Genomic DNA, 18,891 nt, shown 5'->3' on the forward strand with positions numbered 1-18,891 from the left:
CTGCAGCCTCCGAAGATGGCTGTCTCTTGCATTCAACTTTTCACCCTATAAAACATCTTTTGAAGGAAATGTTTGCCCATTGGATACCGTCTGGTCGCTCTGGCCGTCTCAATTAACAATTATGGTCTCTCTAATCTACTGGATATTTCGGGAGATTGCAGAGGCAAGACGAATAATACTAGGAAGGGGGATGATAGTACGGCCACTAGTCTGAGAAACGGCGCGTTTAATGGGGTCAGTCGACTCAGTCGTGACCTCTTAAGTCATGCTGGTAGCACTAATCGCGTAGGGCAACCTAAGAACCTTGAAGACTATCCACGGGTCCCGGGGTCTTAGAAATCATGTCAGTCATGCCAGTCATGATTGACCCGCATGCCAACAATGAGCTCTGTCATCCTGAGGCCCAGCCCTCAGGGACGACGGAAATTTCAGATACAGATCAGGAATGGCCTCCATTTTCTGGTCTTTCTGTCTTGAGCGTCTATCGACTGCCATTGTCCAAATTGGCTTTCATGGTATCGAGATCTGAGTGTTTGAGCGTGATATGTCAGTCAGGTGGTCTCTTGGCCAGGCCCCCGGCCAGCCCAGCCCCTGTAAGAGTTGTATGTAACGAGTAACAACCGTAACAACCCCCAACCTGTGCCACTCAAGGCTCCACTGCCCGGAAACTTAAGTGTGAACCACAAAATGTCACGGCGATCGATGAATGGACAGTATTGTACTTCAAAGCAGCCCTCTGAGCCAGTCCACCAACACGGTGTCTTTACCGGGGAAGACTAAATGTGGTCGAAGCCGACCTGCTTTTCCCATTGATTGTATAAAATACCAGTGAAGTAAGCCGGAGAATGGGGCAGCAAGATTGGACACTATGTGCCTGAAGAACTTGGCAGTCAATAACGGCTTCGTATCCGAAGGTACGCCCCGAGGAGCCTACGAACAGCCTTCAGGGACCTGGATACCGTTTGTTGATGGAGACCTTGTATACACTGGAGTCACAGAAGCACAGCATCTGGTCTAATTTCCGATCGTTGAATTTGTGCTCTGTACGCCTAGTACTCTGTGGAGTTGTATGTTATTGAAGCTGATGTGCGTGGTATTTAGAACAAGGGCGTGGTCCTTAGGAGTTGATTCCCAAGCGATCCCCGCGCTAGACGCACCCGGTCATGAAGCTATGACATGCTCAGCCACGGCTTGACGATATTACCCATGATGGGAGCAGTGGCTATGAGTTTTTGTACCAAGAACAGATGCTGGATTATTTATGGACTCGGTACGAGTTGTCAAGACACAGATTGATTTGTTGCAACGGCCCTAAATACGACGGAATATATACTGTAAGTCTCTCCTGTCCGAACAAATACGAACGAACTGACTGGGAGAGACCAATGCGAGAATCCAAGCTGGCCAAGGGCTAATGCGAACCATGCAGACTTCAGACAGACAGCCGTTCGACACCGAGAATGTCGGGTATTATACCGAAATACATAACCACAATCGTCGCGGATCGCTCATCGACAGTAGATCACCCGCTGGCCGATTGACATTTGCAAACACCACCTTCTACACACCTTCTAAACACCTGAAGGCTTAAGACTTAGTAGCATTCTCCTCATCAATTTTGCGAGCTACAGTGTGGTATAAAACCGAGGCGTCGGGGGCCAAGGATAAAGCAGCCAGGGTCAGCGTGGCATTAGCAGGTTAATGACCCGAGTTCTAGAGTTCCAAATCCTGTCCAAGAATATACGATGGTATCGATCTGACAGCGAAACCCACTCTAACACCCTGTCTTTTGCCACCACTAAGCCGGGTCTCCGTGCTGGCTCCTTATTTCATTTGGGTGTCCGTGTCGGCGGAACTGGTTATTGATGTTGCTGAACATTGCGCAGGGGCGATGATCGTCAGGACCGGTCGTCTCAGACCGAGATCTCCAGTAGATTGCTCAGACCCAGCAACGCCCGAAACGACTTTTGCACGAAAATCTGGTTATTCAGATCAAAGTCGCGCGGTCGACTCGAAGGAAAAGGAAAATTGATTGGACAGGATTGTTTCCCCGTCCTCATTCCTACAAGAAGTTAAGCTGTCACGTTACGAGCGTCACTTACGGCTGGCACGCTAAGTAGACGGGTGCACCCGACTGGAACTGGAAGTGGAGAAAAGGAGCGAGAGCGAAAGCAAGAGTGCAAAAAGCAATAACGCAGACAGAAACAGACTCCGCACAGCGGATAATTGGCTCCTGGGTGACTGGGAGAGGTGACAGACTACCAATTGGATTGGGGGTAGGGCCTCCCTGCGATCGATTCGGTCATGTCGAAAGTGCATTGAAGGGATCTCAGTCAGGGACAGCATAGACGTCGCCCAGTCTCTCTTCCACGCTGATCATACTCACCATACACGAATGTCTTGTAACGTCAAGGCAGAAGGCCCGTTCCAACAAGGGGCCCAGAGGTAGTCTAAGTTGGGTGGGATGACTAGGGACTGCGCACTGTGCACTTGCGGACGCACAATGATCCATCCTGTGCGTCGGCCTTGGAGTACGAGTCGTCAATTCTCCAAAGAGCTGATGGAGATGAGAACAGGGAATCAACCGCTACGCTTTAGTGCATTGAGAGATGAGACGTCCCGCAGCGATGCAGGTCAGAGCCGGCTTTCGCGCGGTATTCTTCTTCGGGTGCCCGATCTAGCGGCTTCGTTTTAGCTGGGCTATGACATGCTTCACGTACACTGGCTCCTCTGCGCTTACTATACTCCGTACTGCAGAACGGCATTATTGCTGCAAACAGCAACAATCCTATGGACAAAATCCCTTAGTCAGACTACTGTAGACAGAATCTATAGTAGCACCCTGCCACCTTAAGACCTCAGGTCAGGAATCCGGATGCAATGCCACCGATGTCTCACAGCGTCCGTCTAAGCCTTATTCAGATCCCTGTACAACTGCAGGTGTACTTCGCAGCTACCTAGGTAATTAAGGGCTATTCTTAGCAGCGACTCTCTCTTTCTGGATGAATTAGCCGCTCATCAGTCTAACCCAGTCCCAACTCGCGGCCTTCAGCCCCAGACCGTGGGCCACAACCTAAGCAGTGCTCGATCGTTGCGAGGGTGTTCAGCCCCGTTGATAGCTGACGATCCTGCGGCGTACAGCACATAATTGACTGCCTTATGGTAATAACCATGCATCCTACAGGATACTCATCCCCAACAGCGTGGTAAGTATTAATTTCCTTGATGTAACGTTAAGTCGCTACTAACAACATGCCAACACATTATCGTATCCCAGGGTTCTTCAAGGCTAAATACTTCACAGTACCTATTAAGGTAACCTGAACTACCCAAATGCAGGTGCCTTGCTTCACTGCTCTTAACTGGCCAACAGGGCAGGTCCCCAATCACTCAAGCAATACTCTGTAAATCTCCTGCAGGCGTGAGCATGCCGTGAAACCAGTTTCGGTCGCCTATTCGGCGTTACCTACTCGACGCTCCAAAACGTGCCCACGCCCATGTCCCGCCGGTGCTCGGTCGCCTTGGCTCGACTCGACTCGGCTCGCCTCTTTCAAATCCAACAGTTTTAGGTAGGACACGACAGAGAGGTGCGAGTCAAACGTTCCTATGGTGCAATGCGCGGTCTGGAATTGAAAGCAGTGCTATGCCCTCCCAAGCTGGGGCTCCGATTCGCGCCCCGTACGGAAGACAAGATCTACACCTCGGCATCATTCATAGGCCCGTCTCCTATGTGAGGTTAACGGGCTCGTGCCAGTCAAACGCATGGGCTCTTCCGCCTCATGGTGATTATGATCGCCCTGCCTACGTTGACGATTAGAGCTACCACCCTCGCTGGCCTGGTCATTTATTCATGGGCTTCGGTTAGCTGCTTGAATTTGTACCTTCTGTATGCATTCGTGCATGCACTGCAGCCCGTTGTAAGGCACGCACGTACCTTCGTGACTATGTTGTGCTTTGGAAGACAACATAGTCGCTTGCTTATGAGTAAAATACAGAGTAAGTAAACGTGCTTTTAGTGATGGTTCAGGCTATTATGAGGTACTGGGACTGGCGGTCGGGTTGTCAATGGGACTGGGTGGGCATGGGCTATCCAAAGTATATCAAAGTAGTCCGCCTCACCAGTTATGTAGGGTCATAAGAGGGTTCCTGGACTGCTACCTGAAGACCCGGGTGCTTTATGAAACCACTCTCTGTTACTGCAATGGCCCGACGCAATGACAGCATGGCGATGGCTATGACAAAAGGTACATAGGTCAGAAAAAGGTATAAACGGTCATCCAAGTGAAATTTTAAACATGCCCCTAATATGCTAATAGAACAAAACGGATATCAGTACATGTCCCTCCTTTAGGCAGTGCCAAGAGTATATCGATCTAGCCCTCTACCTCTATACATCCCCCTGCTTGATTTAACCGGTCACCTTGTAGATGGATTCGGCAAGGCGCTTGACGTTGCCCGTAGTGATACCAGCCACTGAGATACGGCCGTCCTTGGTGGCATAGACGGAGTGCTATTATGCGTTAGAGACAGATGAAAAAATGCGGTTAAGACGTGGTGCGTACCTCCTTGGCGAGAGCCTCCATCTGCTCGGGCTTGAGACCAGTGTAGGCAAACATGCCGATCTGTGAATGTTAGTAATGATGCGCTTCTTTGAGTCCAACAGAGCTACGTACCTGGCTGGTGATGTGGGACCAGTCGTGCTTGCTGCCAAGCTCTTCCAGGTTCTTCTTGAGAAGAGCACGCATCTCAATAATGCGGTCAGCCATTCCCTTAACCTCGCCGAGCCATTGCTTGTTCAGCGCAGGGTCATTCATAATAGTCGAGGCGACACGAGCACCGTGCACGGGAGGGTTGGAGTAGAAGGGACGGATGAGGATCTTGATCTGAGAGTCGACACGCTTCTTCTCCTCGGTGGATTCGCAGACAAGAGAGAAGGCACCGACACGCTCGCCGTAGAGTCCCTGCAAATGAGTTAGCGGCATGCGTTGAGACAACCAGATTACTGAACCTACCATGTTCTTGGCGAAACTCTGGCACAGAGCAATGTTGTGGCCCTGCTCAACGAAGTGTCGGGGCGCAAAGGCGTCGGTATCGGCGTTTCCACTGGCGAAGCCCTGGTAAGCCATGTCGAAGAAGGCAAAGTGGCCTTTCTCCTTCATGACGTTGCTAATCTGGCGCCACTGGTCCTGGGTAGGGTCGACACCGGTGGGGTTGTGAGCGCAAGCATGTAGAAGGATGATGCTGTTGTTGGGAGCAGCCTTGAGGTCCTCGACGAGACCCTCAAAGTCGAGACCGATGGTGTCCTTGTTGTAGTAGCGGTACTTCTCGACCTCCAAGCCCGAGTCCTTGAAGACAGCGTTGTGGTTGGCCCAGCTGGGAGTGGGGAGATAGATCTTCTTTGCGCCGGGGTAGAAGCGCTGAAGGAAAGCGCCGCCAATCCTCAGAGCACCGGTACCAGAGATGGACTGGGTGATCACGAGACGGTCCTCCTTCAAGACGGGAGAGTCCGCTCCGTAGGCCAGCTGTGCGGCAGCCTTGGTGAACGAGGGGATACCGGTGATTCCAGCATATTCCTTATCGAGACGTGATGCAACAACCTTGTCCTCGGCGGCGCGGACGGAGGGCAGAACGTAGGGCTTACCCTGGTCGTCACCTGGTGTAGAAGAGCATTCGATCAGCGGTTGTTTCTAATTGCAGATTGGTAGACGCGGCCATCAAGACAAGCCGAAGATCTGACAAGAAAGAGGTTTTAGAGCTCGATTGGGGTTCCTTACGGTAGGCACCAACACCCAGGTTGATCTTTTCCTTGAAACTATCGGCCTTGTAGGCCTCAGTGATACCAAGGATAGCGTCCTAAACGAGCCGCAATGTCAGAAAAAAAAATGCATCGTTTTGATGGATCTCGATGCATCAAAACCTTACAGGAGGACCTTGGGGAACATTGGACCAGGTGGAAGCACATCTGGCACCGGCAATCACGGAGCGCACGCTAGCATTGCGCGAGGCAGCCTGGCGGCTGGCGACTCTTAGAGTAGAGAGCATAGCGAAGAAAATTGGCTATCAATGGAGAAATGAAAAAGAAAATCTGGGGCAGAAAAGGAGACCGAAAGTAAAGGGACAGAGAAAAAATAGATTTGCTAGGAGGACGATCGGTCAGCAAGGGAGCGATAAATAGCAGCAGCAGCAGCCAGCTAGGGTGGCCGAGTCGGAGATGCTGCGTGATGTTTGTGTGAATGTTTTCTTTGACTCATGTGAGAGCGATGGGCCGATCACGGGTAAAAGCCAACACTCATCCGATGGCTGGTCCAGTCCCGATCTGGATCAGCTATTGTTTTCACAATTGTCAATTGAACCTAGATACTCAATATTATGACTACAATTGCTTCAGTCACTTCATTGTAATAAAATACATGATCTACTGATAACTCCACATCTCCGCGCGAGTATCTCCAGACTGACTCTAAGCACGGCGCTCTGGCCGGCGCTGAACTTTGAGGGTTGCCTCTCTGCGGTCGAGGTCGCGCCATTGTGGACCGCTCTCGGTGAACTTTCTGGACAATTTCCCCTCACGAGGATTCGGAGAGGATTTGGGGTAAACACGCGCTGACGCTGAGGGGTAACAACCCCGAGTCCTATTCTCACCGTATCCTTTTCGCTCTTGGAGGTATTCAGACGGCCTACATCGTGGCTCGTGGGCTATACTGATTGTTTCATCTTTTTAGCCTCTTGGCCGCCATATCAGAAATCGAAGTCCCATACTAATTCTAAATTCATGTCCGTTTTGAAACCGGCAATTCATCTATTGAGATTGTCCCGAGGCTGTCGGCTAGCCTGCCATTCTATTAGTTTATATCCAAGTCTCGAGTCTATACCAATGGCTACTGATGAGCGACAATATTCTGCATGCGACACACCGCATGCATCAACGAGTTCAGCGAAATCAGCTAACGTCCATCCCATGGGGTACTGACGAAAAGGAGCTAAGCTTCTCGATCACAGCCGATCCGGCCGTCGTTTCTACGTCCAAGCCTAGGGAACACAATATCAGTGGCAGGTGAGCCGAAATGACAAGTCCACGCTTGTCACCTTCGCTCGCTGCGTTTCTGGCAGTAAACTGCCGCCCTCGTTGACTGGAGGGAAACGTTCGAATCTGAAGACGAGCAGGACGAAACAAAGGGAAAACAATTGGCATCTTACTAGGCGCGGATCTTGGGGATCTCGCGTGTCCAGTATAAGCAAGGGGAGGAAGGGCGTACGAAGAGGAATATTAGAACCGCTTCCAGGCCCCAGAACTAGGGCTACGCGCCGGCCAGTTATTAGGCACAGAGCTAGAGTCGATTAAGGGTCTCTGGTACGATGGGACCATTTAAAGAACAAGCGAAAATTTCGCTTTACAATATATTATTCTGTACTACCGTTAGTTTTCTTTATTTATATATTATTTCGGTGGACAGATAGATAATAATAGCATTATTGCTGACGGCCCTTCGTTGCCTGGGTATCTAAGCAGTGGGTACACCGTAAGGGCTTTCCGAGAGCTTTGCTATTGATCGGTTAATTTACCCCACACCAAGGCTAAATATGAATATCAAGACTCGGGAGGGAAGCTGGGCTTCCGAAACGTATTATCAGAGGGTCATGCGGACCGAATGCGGCTCCGGGACTGCCCGTAGTGAAATACGGTCTAGGCTCCAGCTCGAATATCAGATGGTGAGCGGCAAGGATTAGCTAGTGCGGATAAAGACTCTGCTCTCGATCATCGGTACGAATATAGCATTAAGTATGCTACTGAGCGACCACAGAGTAGTAGCAGCACTTGTACTCGTGAAGGACTTAGCCCAAACGAACTCCAGCTTGACCCTTCTGCCGTGCAGTTGCCCCAACGGCGTTGTTCATACCAGTATGTTGACTGCTGTCAAGCGCACTCATAGCCTCGCGCTTCTTCTCCTCTTCGATCTTTTTCAACCGCTTCTCGGTCTTCATCTTGCCGCTGCCCTTTCCATGGAACTGATGACTCAGGTGCTTGAAGGCCTCCTTCTGGTTCATCTGGCGACCAAACTCGTCAATATACTTCAGCTGAACGTCGGGCTTGTACTGTTCATTAAACTTCGCTGCCAATTGCCGGGCTTCCTCCTGGTCACGCTTAGTGTTCTCACGCCGTGCGTATTCTTCTCGTTCGCGTGCGGACATGCGGTCGAGTTTTCCTGATGCGCGGTCCCGCTCACGCTGTTGGCGAGCACGCCGCTCCGCTTCGGTTTCGAGCCGACTCTTCTCCGCGATGAAACGGTTGCGATCGCGAAGGAGCGCGTTGGATTCCGCAGCGTCTGTTGATTTCACTAGACCACGTTTCTTCAGCATGCCCAACGTAGCACCGAGACCTTGTGACAGCGCAGTTTCCTCCTCCAGACCAGTGCCAGTGATGGGCGCTGCGGGTTGTGATACTTCGCGCTTGATACGCTCTTTAAGATCCTCCTCGTCCTCGATGTCGTTGTAAGATCTATTCATATCAATATCTCCTTCAATCTGAGGCTTTTCATCGTCTGGTTCCTCAGTTTTGGCGCGGGGGCCCACGCTCGGCGAGGCCGTCCGACGTCGAGGCTCTGGCAGAACGGGCTTCTGTAGGTTTGAAACAAATTCGGAAGTCTCGTCGATTACCAGACCTGGCTCTTCTTCCGGTGTCTCGGTATCCATTGGAGTCTGAGACCCCTCCTCTCTGAGCTGTCTTGCAATATCCTCTGGTCGCGATTTCTGCCGCTTCTTAAGCGCAGCCCGCCTTTGTCGGGTCAAAAGAGCTTGCAAATCATCATCATCCACGAACGAAATGTTCTCATCTAGGGTCTTGCGAGGGGCTGGCGCCGGCGCCGGCGCGCCGTTGACGGCGTCAATATCCATCGATGGGTCGTTCGACGTATCGACAGATTCTGTAGGTAGAGAAATATCATCATTGTCAAGAGCAGACCTCTTCTTGGTAGTCTTCGCCTTCTTTTTCTTAGGCTTTTTTACCTTGATCTCGCTCATGTCCATGTAGTCAGAGGCAGGAGTTTCAGCTTCAAAGTCGAGGCTGATAACGTTCTTTTTGAGCTTCTGAGAGACTTCCTGTCGCCGCGCCTCTTGTTCCTCCACTGTAGATCCCTTGGCGTCCAGTGTAAACCGTTTCCGTTTCTTGCCGTCAATCTCTTCGTCGTATTGAGCTAGTATTCCAGTATTCTCCTCTGTGGGATCATATACCGGCTTTCGTTTCTTCAGCTCTAACCTCTCGGCAGCCTTCTCCTTATCTCGTAGGTTGATATTTTCCAGTTCATCGCCCTCTTCTTCATTTTCATCGATAGTTGTGTCTTTAAGAGTGAGGACATGTTCCTCTCCTCCACCAAAATCGTCAATCTCATGCCCGACCTTGATACCAGCAAGGTCGGAAGCTGTATACTCCGCCACACGCTGCCGTTCTTCTAGCTCCTCTGCTAGCTTGCGCGCCCGTTCTCGTTCAATCTTCTTCTGCTTCTTTTTCGCTTGCAGTAACCAGGTTTTTGTGTCCATATCCGCATCCACACTCTCTCCTAATGTCTTCCCTTCGAGCTTCGCGTTGCGCTGTGCCAACTCGCGCGCCCGCTTTATGGCCGCGTTCCGCTCTTCGCGCTTCTTCTTCGCGTTGGCTTCATCTTGTAGTTTTTTCCAGTTCTCCGAGGCCGCTGCCTCCCGCGTCTCAATCGTGCTTGCCGGTTCTTCGTCGGGTAAGTCGTTGGATTCCTTGAACGAAGGGCTCGTAGCGTCGGCCCCGGGAACAGGTAAGGGCTTCAGGCCAAGGGCCGCGCGGATCTTGTTGTTCTGCTCTATGGAGATAGCGTCCGCCATATTGCCGAACAAGGTAGTTTGCAATGACGAGAAGAGCTGGAACTAAGTCGTCGGGGCTGCTATGTTAAAAGAATATGTCGGCGGCGACGATACTAGCCGACAACTTGCCCAGCGCCTCATTACGTAAGATAGACCTCTCGGTAAGGTTTAGCGCCGGATGATTGGTTAGCGCTGGCTTAGCGCTGGGTATAAATCCGCTGCGTCGCAAATTTTCCTCTTTTTTTTTTTTCTTTTCTCCTCATGAACAGAACACACACGGATCTGTGTTTGGCGATCCTGATCGCAGGAGAGTTTACTCTTCTGCGTTTCGGTTGATTGCTGGACAGTTCGACGACCAAAGGAGGCACCCATTCTCTCTCGTTTGGTGTCCATTGTTTTCCGGTCGACAGATCTCAGATTAAATGTCGGCATCGGGTGGTTCACTTTGGTCTTGAGCTCCCTCTTGGTGAGCTCGGCTGGGGTTCCTGATGTCGACGGCGTCATATTCCTGTTCCCTTTGCCGATTTGGCCGTCGGCTGATGAGGTCAGGGAGAAACCATGGCTAGCCAACATTCTTTACCAAGATAGCTTCATATGTAGCATATTTCGTAGACGTACAGCACTCTGACACAGCATTATTGTTGATATGATTTATGCCTTCTAAACAGGCCCGTTTGCGAAGTACGAAAGTGACGAAAAGCAAGGGTATATATAAGAGCGGCCCGACATCAATCTATCCTTCCCCGGTGACCGTGTCTATCCGCGTCCACTTTGAGACGAGTTTCAAAGCAGCTTCAGATGGCCCGTCACAGTGTCAACTACGCTTTTTGGCCCTAAAATACCCAACACCGTCCTGCTCCCGCTGGCGATCTGAGTGCGTCCAGCATCTTGTATAACCCGAGCGCAGAGCCCAAGACTGACGGCTTGCGCCTGCAACAACTGCATTTCCTCCTCCGATTTTATCTGTAGCGCAATCTTCGCTTGACCTTGCCGTTCCCAGCGACGCAGGATCGTAGAGCTAGACGTGTTCGCAACGAGATATTTGTAACAGGCAAGAGTTGCATGCGAGCACTGGGCAGCGATTTTGCCTAATACAGACAGCAGTTAGCATCCCGATCTGGGGACGGCAATTAAATGGCTACTAAACATGAGAGGTAGAAGTGCCATACCCTTCGTCATCCCCAAATCCGTCCTCACAACAAGCACCAATTTAACCTCCTCGGTATTGTTCTCAAAGTTTGCAAGCTCGGTTCCATCGCCTTCCTCTTCATCACACTCCTCCTCTTCACTGTCATCTTCTTCATCCGACGAGCCTCGGTGTGGCTTCACATTGTAGCCGTTTGGCCAGCCTTCTTTCTCCTTTGTTGAGAATAGTCCTAGCGACGCACCTTGGCCGATAAAGTAGCCAGTGATTCCGGCAACGATGGCTGTGGCGACAACGTAGGCCGTTGTCGAAGGGTGAACGCGATCGAATTCTGCCATCTTGGTTGGAGTGTGGTTTGTGCTGCTTTGAGAGGAAGAATCAATTGGATGGAGCTTGTGCGAAGATATATTCTGGGGCGGAAGTAAGTTAGCTCCGCGGCGGGGTTTTCACACTGACAGAATGTCAAATGCCAGCGTTCAATTCATCCTCCTACAACAATACTTAATGTTGTTAGGTTCTAGGCCGACACCACCCTTCATACTAGGTAGATCATACAGGAAGTCTTCCAAGCATTGCATTGAGCATTGTCCTGCGGTGCGCATAGTACGGAGTGCTATTACTGTTTGCAGGTAGTAAGATAGGCATCCTACAAGAAGTCAACGGCATTTGGCGAAGAGCTTGTGGGTATTGACCCTACAAATCTCCCTGCAGACTGATCGATATGATAAAAGGACCTACGTGCGAAAATCGATTCACTACCGTTGGAAAATCGTTTCTCTCATCTTCGAGGAATTTTTTCCATGGCCAGTATCTTTTCCAGTTGTAAGCCCGGGATCGCTTACTGCAGTGGGTAGTTATGCATTGAACCATGTACCGGTAACGCAAGTGAAATAACCATGCGGGTGGGAACCTGACTACAGAGCCAGTGAATCAGGCCTGCCAGGAACCAATTCTGATCTTGCTGACCGTCCTGACTTGGAGTGGTACCTTGGATGGCGGTTTATAATACAGTCGACATACTGCTACCTGGGTTCAGGTTTCGACACGGGCTTTTTCTAGACCAGGAGTTATCCTGTCTGATATACTTCGTACAGCATGCTCTATCATTTTTTTTTTTTTTTACTTTGTTCCGACACTGTGAAAAGAAGCAAAAAAAGAACCATGAGGCTGGGATGTCAGAATAACCAAAAGCCCCAATATGGTCCAAGTGTCGGATCAGATGGTAACCGCTAGATTATATTATATACATCCCTTGCCCATGGTATTGAAAAAAAAAGGCAAACTTTCATGACAAAATCGTCTAAGCGCGTCGACCGGCAGGGGCGCCTGGGTTTCCAAGTCGGCGGCTCCTGTATAGAATTAGCGGCTGATAATTGTCATCCGATATGATCCAAAACTTACATCATCGTCCGGCTGGCCATGCTGATGACAATCATGAAGAGCCAGCTGGGAACAACACCGAAGCCGTAAATGACGTAACCCAATGGTACCAGAAGGCCATACTGAGCGAGCCAGCCGTCTGTTGGGTGGAATGCACCTTCATAGGCGGGCTTGTTCTCGTAGGTCTTCTCGGCGTGTATTTTGTAGATGCTTTCAGGGGTCACGGTGGTTGCGTTCACGTAGACGATATGCAGGGGAGTAGACGGGCGCTCCTCAGTGGTTTGAACCTGGGGAACTTTGAAGTACCAGACGGATGGAGCGCCAGCAGACCAGGCGGAGCAGAGAAGCTGGTTAGATTCGCAATCAAGGTAGCCAAGGTTGGGCGAAGTTGGGTCAGCAGCGAAAAGGAGAACAGATTGCTGTTAGCGCGTGGTTAGCCTCCACTATGTCCGTATGAACGTTTATGCTACATTGCACATTGCAAGGTAGTTTGGCGCGCTCACATTGAATGCCTCCTCGGCCTTGCCGCAACGGCCAAAGCAGGTCTTATTTCCACCGGTAATAAAGACTAGCCAGTCCTGGGCATCCGCGGCCGGCTCCAGCAGCGATTGCCAGTTGGTTGCATTGAAAGGTGTGACGGTCTTTTCCTGAATGACCTTTTTGGGCACTTCGGCTACCTTTTCGGCGACAGGGATGACGGGAGTCGCAGTAGGTAGGTAGGACTTGGCTTTATTGAACCAACCCTGAACACGGTCTGCAAGAGGGACCTGCTCCTCAGCCACAGTAAGCGCTGGGAGGAGGGCGAGAAGGGGGATGAAGCGCATGATGCTAGAATAGGAGACACGTGGTAAGTATGAGCCTCAGCTGGTTATCGATGTCTGAGGGAAAACAAACCTGGGCTGAATGTAAGAGTAACAGGCGCACTTTGGATGATGGATTGATTGAGATGGCCAGAGTACAGACAGCAGGCAGCTTGGAAAGAAGTTAACTTGAGCTGGAGGCGACCAGATGGAAGAGCCACGACGGATGGAACGCGACAGCTGGCCTAAACCCGAAATGGTGGCCCGCGACTCGCACTTGCAGCTGGGGAGCGGGGAACCCAACACTCTTGAACTATAGATCTCGGTTACCCTCCTCCGAGGGAGCTTGCAAAAGATGGCGTTCAGAATCAAATATCCTCCGAATTGACTTTATACCCAGCAGACGTCACATTGATTGAATTGGAGTCTGCCTAACGTGAAATTGCTCCATCGTTCCAGTGTCGTGCTGTTCATGTCATTTCGTGTTTATTTGCTTCCCAACTCCTCTCAATGACCTTGCACACACTCTATCCCAGTTCTTTTGGTATCGCGACTTGCGTACTATCGATGCAAACCTGAGCTGAAGTCGGCCTACTTAGTATATAAGGGTTAGCTTGAACATATGCGCCCACGCCTCTGCAGCAATACTCGGGTCGACCGTTTCGCTGTAAGAATTGCTGCAAGACCGAGCTTCGTATACTCATGAACCTACTTCGTACTGAGCATTCAATCACATTATTGAAAGAACCTGGTGAAGCGTGCCGGCTGGTCTTCGGATACCCCTGGAGTTTGGGTTCCAACAGTGACTACAATGCCAATAATGGACCTACAGGCTCTAGGCGCCTCCTTCCTAATCTGATAATTAATGGCTCCTTCCTTACTCGTTGCACCGCCTGACCATGGCTTCTACAGTTCCTGTTATGTGGTGATATTCAGAGCTGGAGCAATTTTCTTAGTCTACCACACTGAAGCTACGGCTATCTGTTTCCTGATTATTGCTTGATATCACTTCTTTGCATCTATTATGCGACGCCGAGAGGGCTATTGGTTCCTTTGGGACCTTATGACACTTGCTTCCACTGTCGTGTGGTTGCCGGACTACGCCCTTGGGGCTGTAGTGAGGAGGGGAATGAGCTTCGACTATGGTTCGTTTACTGGATTTCAACGGTTATTATATAATGTGCTCATGCATCCGTGCTTGTCTAGGTGCTACCCTGGCGAACGTTTCCATTGCTAACCACAACGTTACTGCTACGGCAATCTCGTCTAACCGGTTCTCTTCTGGAGACTTTCCCGTCTGTACCGACCTAGAAGGACCCTTTGTGCCATTCTGTCTCCCAGAGGATGGTGCAAATGTCCTGGTTGATACAACCTACTATGTGACGTGGAATGCTGACTTCTATCCTTTGAACGCAACAATCACTATCGAGCTAAGATATTCCGACTCGCCTGAAGGAACATCAGCCTTCACTTCTGATAAGACCGATAACAGCTATGGATATATCCCGCTTCATATGAGCAATGAGTGGCTTCAAGGCAAGCAAAACAATACATTGACTCTTTACATTATTGAGCTCGATCCTACCCTGGACCGAAGAGCAAGTGCCCGTCAGGGCCCAACGATCACACTTCGTCCCAAACCCGTGGAGCACTACAAACCATCTCCGCCACCACGTTTCAACAAGCTAGCACTGTGCATCGGCCTTCCTGTGAGTCTCGCTGTTGTGATCATCGTCGTGGTCACTCTGGTCTTCTCGATGCGGAAATCCAGAGAAACAATCGTGAATAGCGTGTTCTGGAGTCGAAAAAGGGGATACGGCATCGGAAAATCCAGGTCTCAACGTCTGAAAAGCGAGACAAAGGGAAGCAGTGACTCTGACGGCTCGATGGCTCCCAAAAGATATGCAAATGATCTCGAGACAGGCTTGCTTGAAAGATCCGGCTCGAACAGGTATAAACATGATTATGAACTTAGTGGCAGCTCTCCTGGCAGGTATCCGTTCAGACGGGATGCGGCAAGGTTGAAGAGCTGGATTGCGTGATAAAACTCTAGCCAAGTGCTCTCTGTTGCTTAGAGAGCATGTTATGAAGAGGAAGGAATCGGATTTACAATTTTGGAGCCATTGTCTAACTCTAGAATGGCCAGTGGTCATGGAGAGCCTCAATACATTCCTTAAGATGCCAGTACTAACTTGAGTCATGGATGCGAGCAGTCCAATTGCATAAGTAGTTCCTGCAGCAGGATTAGTATGTTTTATCTTTCGGGTTTTTCTCTTCCAGGAAAGTCCAGTAAGTTTATGAAGCTTGTCATTACTCCCAAGTCTATATACGTTCCGCTACTTCGGACGCCCTCCGGTCATGACTCATAACAGCTCCGGACCAGTTCGAGGTCTGGCGGGATGATCTACAACCCAAAAGCATGATTTATAGGCTCTTACATATCACAAGAGACCAATGCCGAGACAACTTGAACGAGAAGACCAGTAGTATCACGGAGTAATAGGTCTGCTACTGCGCAATCATTACAATGCACTCGGCTTAAGAGTAGAAGTGTGATGTAGGCGTGTTAACACCGGCACACAGGACAACATATTACGCCTTAAGCCTAGACATTCTCCGTTCGCAGTTCAGAGGCATTGACAATAACGAAAGTCATCATGAATGGGCTTAAGGCAAATGAAAGGTTGATTATCAATCGCGGGCTTTCTAGACACTATCAACCGTCGTAATTTTTGGCCACTCAGGGCGCATGGATTTGGTAAACTGGTTACAGAGCCGATGTCGGGGGCTTGAAGTGTGACTGCTCAAGAGGCGCTCACAAAGCACAATATGCATTCAATATAAGCATCTGTATTGATTGTAAAATGAGAAACAGAGGGAAATCCAGAGCTTCTGCTAAAAAGTAAGCATTACCAATATGGAGTTTGTTTATTGCGGCAGAATCGTGGGAAATCAGCTCTTATTCTGTGTATACTCCGGATATCCGCTCGTAAGTATAATACACAGCTATAGATGGCTTCCAAGAATTCGGTCACGGACGGAAGCCACAAATTCAACTACTACAAAGGCTCGATAGGGTAGGAATCAACATGCCAACGCATAGTGGCTGCAAGACCGACGAGCCTGAGGGAGCGACTGATGGTCACGGTCCTGACCTCGAGGCGAAGCCACCAAGTAACGAACCTGGAAATGCAGGTTCCCCACAGTGGGAAAAATCCGAGGGCGCTCGGCGGGCGAAATTTTTCTTCGTTGCCGCTGGCGCTTGGATGGAGGAGTCATCATCGCCTGTGTCTTCATTGGAGATCGCCCGCCGCCCTCGAAATCCCCGCCCACTTTTCTTCCCTCCTAGGCCTATGACTCTTTTCTCTGCTTTCCTCAACCGCAGAGCATATAAACACCTGAATTTGCCCCTGGACTTGACGGTCAGTATCTTCAACTTATGCCATCTTCCACCAACCTTGTTAAGTCTAACTTGTCACTCAATTTTAGTTCTTATTTTTATATTTGCTCGCATCAAATCTACAAACCTAACCCCACCACCATTCACACACAATGTGCCCTGGTGCAGACAACGAGCCCAATGGGCAAACAAACGGCATCAACGGCCAGTCTAATGGTACTACTGCGAATATGCATCATCTACAGATTCAATGCTGATTTTTTTTCTTTCAAGGAGACCACCCCGGCTTCACCGCGGTTCAGACTCGCCAGAACCCTCATCCTTCCCGTAACCCCTACGGTCACAATGTCGGTGTGACCGATTTTTTGAGCAATGTCTCCCGCTTCAAGATCATCGAGAGTACTCTTCGTGAGGGTGAACAGTTCGCCAACGCCTTCTTTGATACCCAGAAGAAGATCGAAATTGCCAAAGCATTGGATGAGTTCGGAGTCGACTACGTGAGTCATCCAGAGCGTATTGGTTTGATGCCACTTACTGACGGCTGTTCGCTCTAGATTGAACTTACTAGCCCTTGTGCTTCTGAACAGTCAAGGCTTGACTGCGAAGCCATCTGCAAGCTTGGCTTGAAGGCTAAGGTAAGTTCCCACTGTTAATGAGTCGGCGCATACACTGTCTAATGAGCTAAATAGATCCTTACTCATATTCGATGCCACATGGATGACGCTCGGGTCGCTGTCGAGACCGGTGTTGACGGAGTGTAAGGAGTCTTCCACGTTTTCTAGCTGTCTTTAGTACTAATCAGGTGTACAGTGACGTCGTCATTGGAACTTCCTCGTATCTCCGCGAGCACTCTCACGGCAAGGACATGACCTACATTAAGAACACCGCCATCGAAGTTATCGAATTCGTCAAGTCCAAGGGCATAGAAATTCGATTCTCTAGCGAGGACTCTTTCCGCTCCGACCTCGTCGACCTGCTTTCCATCTACTCAGCCGTCGACCAAGTTGGTGTGAACCGCGTTGGTATTGCAGACACTGTTGGCTGCGCTTCCCCTCGCCAGGTGTACGAGCTCATCCGTGTTCTGAGGGGAGTTGTGAGCTGCGACATTGAAACTCACTTCCACAACGACACTGGTTGCGCCATTGCCAATGCTTACTGTGCTCTCGAGGCTGGTGCCACTCACATTGATACCTCTGTCCTTGGTATCGGTGAGCGCAATGGTATTACTCCTCTTGGTGGTCTCATGGCTCGCATGATGGTCGCCGACCCCCAGTACGTCAAGAGCAAGTATAAGCTGGAGAAGCTTAAGGATATTGAGGACCTTGTCGCCGAGGCTGTTGAGGTCAACATTCCCTTCAACAACTACATCACCGGTTTCTGCGCTTTCACCCACAAGGCGGGTATCCACGCCAAGGCTATCCTGAACAACCCCAGCACCTACGAAATCATCAACCCCGCTGATTTCGGCATGTCAAGATACGTGCACTTCGCGTCTCGTCTAACAGGCTGGAACGCTATCAAGTCGCGTGCTCAACAGCTCAACGTCCACATGACTGACGATCAGTACAAGGAGTGCACGGCCAAGATCAAGGCCCTTGCTGACATCCGACCTATTGCTATTGATGATGCGGATAGCATCATCCGTGCTTATTACCGCAACCTTAGCTCCGGCGAGAACAAGCCCCTCATGGATCTGACTGCCGATGAGCACGCTCAATTCCTCGCCAAGGAAAAGGAGCTTACCGAGAGTGGCACCGCTCTTTAATGGCGTTCCGTTTCCTACTTTCGAAACGATCTATGCATATTTGCTTTGCGCTATGAGCTATTCCAGTTGGAATATGGTGAAATTTTCTACATTTATTTTTTTTCTCCCCTAGAGTTTTGATCATATTCCCTGAGCGACTCCTTTTACGAAGTGAGACGTCGATCTTCCTTTGTCTTGTCATGATTGGTGTTATTTATGTGGTCTGGGATATTTTAGTTTTATCTTGGGGGTTCTTAAAAGTGTCATTTCTCCCTCAGCCATGAGCACGGGGTAAGAGGGTAAGAGTGGTCGGTGTTTGCGAGCTTTGGTTTTTTAAAGTAAGCCCTGTATATAAGCTGGCCTCGGCGGTCAAGTTAAATGAAAGAGTCAAGAAACAAATACAACCATCTACAAATCAGTTTCCGATTAGGCATGAACCGTTGAATCAATATACCAATAGTGATATGACTTGGCAAAAGTTATACCCAAAATATGACGGATAATCTTCGACTCGGGCGACGTCACGAGATTCTCTCCAGTCGGACGAGGTGGCATGTGGAACCAACAGCCGAGGTAGTGTAAGTGTGTGACGGTA

At 50.0% G+C, this 18,891-nt stretch overlaps 7 protein-coding genes across 7 annotated transcripts; 2 read left to right on the plus strand and 5 right to left on the minus strand.

Moving 5' to 3' along the window:
* Positions 1-1,756: 1,756 nt before the first annotated feature.
* BDW70DRAFT_130247 (uncharacterized protein) lies at positions 1,757-2,871 on the minus strand. The gene has a single exon (XM_073735770.1). The coding sequence runs from the start codon at positions 2,344-2,346 to the stop codon at positions 2,113-2,115; it is 234 nt and encodes a 77-aa protein (XP_073598849.1). The 5' UTR covers positions 2,347-2,871; the 3' UTR covers positions 1,757-2,112.
* Positions 2,872-4,264: 1,393 nt separating this feature from the next.
* Positions 4,265-6,228, minus strand: BDW70DRAFT_130250 (putative aspartate aminotransferase). The gene is made up of 6 exons (XM_073735771.1): positions 5,923-6,228; positions 5,775-5,853; positions 5,013-5,653; positions 4,674-4,961; positions 4,563-4,622; positions 4,265-4,510 (listed from the first exon to the last, which is right to left on the minus strand). Exons 1-6 carry the CDS (start codon positions 6,040-6,042, stop codon positions 4,409-4,411), a joined length of 1,290 nt encoding a protein of 429 aa, XP_073598850.1. The 5' UTR covers positions 6,043-6,228; the 3' UTR covers positions 4,265-4,408.
* A 1,290-nt stretch (positions 6,229-7,518) lies between these two features.
* On the minus strand, positions 7,519-9,896 carry BDW70DRAFT_130252 (U4/U6-U5 snRNP complex subunit SNU66). The gene has a single exon (XM_073735772.1). The coding sequence runs from the start codon at positions 9,847-9,849 to the stop codon at positions 7,834-7,836; it is 2,016 nt and encodes a 671-aa protein (XP_073598851.1). The 5' UTR covers positions 9,850-9,896; the 3' UTR covers positions 7,519-7,833.
* A 180-nt stretch (positions 9,897-10,076) lies between these two features.
* Positions 10,077-11,342, minus strand: BDW70DRAFT_130254 (aminoacyl-tRNA hydrolase PTH2). Its single transcript, XM_073735773.1, has 2 exons — positions 10,998-11,342; positions 10,077-10,916 (listed from the first exon to the last, which is right to left on the minus strand). The coding sequence occupies exons 1-2, from the start codon at positions 11,308-11,310 to the stop codon at positions 10,612-10,614; spliced, it is 618 nt and encodes a 205-aa protein (XP_073598852.1). The 5' UTR covers positions 11,311-11,342; the 3' UTR covers positions 10,077-10,611.
* A 736-nt stretch (positions 11,343-12,078) lies between these two features.
* BDW70DRAFT_130255 (uncharacterized protein) lies at positions 12,079-13,363 on the minus strand. Its single transcript, XM_073735774.1, has 4 exons — positions 13,247-13,363; positions 12,856-13,180; positions 12,374-12,771; positions 12,079-12,321 (listed from the first exon to the last, which is right to left on the minus strand). Exons 2-4 carry the CDS (start codon positions 13,174-13,176, stop codon positions 12,273-12,275), a joined length of 768 nt encoding a protein of 255 aa, XP_073598853.1. The 5' UTR covers positions 13,177-13,180; positions 13,247-13,363; the 3' UTR covers positions 12,079-12,272.
* Positions 13,364-14,176: 813 nt separating this feature from the next.
* BDW70DRAFT_157170 (DUF4448 domain-containing protein) lies at positions 14,177-15,194 on the plus strand (the record flags this gene model as incomplete). The annotated part of the gene is made up of 2 exons (XM_073740306.1): positions 14,177-14,297; positions 14,359-15,194. 2 exons carry the CDS (start codon positions 14,177-14,179, stop codon positions 15,192-15,194), a joined length of 957 nt encoding a protein of 318 aa, XP_073598854.1.
* A 1,317-nt stretch (positions 15,195-16,511) lies between these two features.
* On the plus strand, positions 16,512-18,712 carry hcsA (homocitrate synthase). Its single transcript, XM_073735775.1, has 6 exons — positions 16,512-16,574; positions 16,642-16,768; positions 16,826-17,049; positions 17,107-17,187; positions 17,242-17,309; positions 17,363-18,712. Exons 2-6 carry the CDS (start codon positions 16,705-16,707, stop codon positions 18,315-18,317), a joined length of 1,392 nt encoding a protein of 463 aa, XP_073598855.1. The 5' UTR covers positions 16,512-16,574; positions 16,642-16,704; the 3' UTR covers positions 18,318-18,712.
* Positions 18,713-18,891: the final 179 nt, after the last annotated feature.

This window comes from Aspergillus foveolatus (genome assembly GCF_047715535.1).
Source record: "Aspergillus foveolatus strain CBS 279.81 unplaced genomic scaffold BDW70scaffold_8, whole genome shotgun sequence".
NCBI lineage: Eukaryota > Fungi > Ascomycota > Eurotiomycetes > Eurotiales > Aspergillaceae > Aspergillus > Aspergillus foveolatus.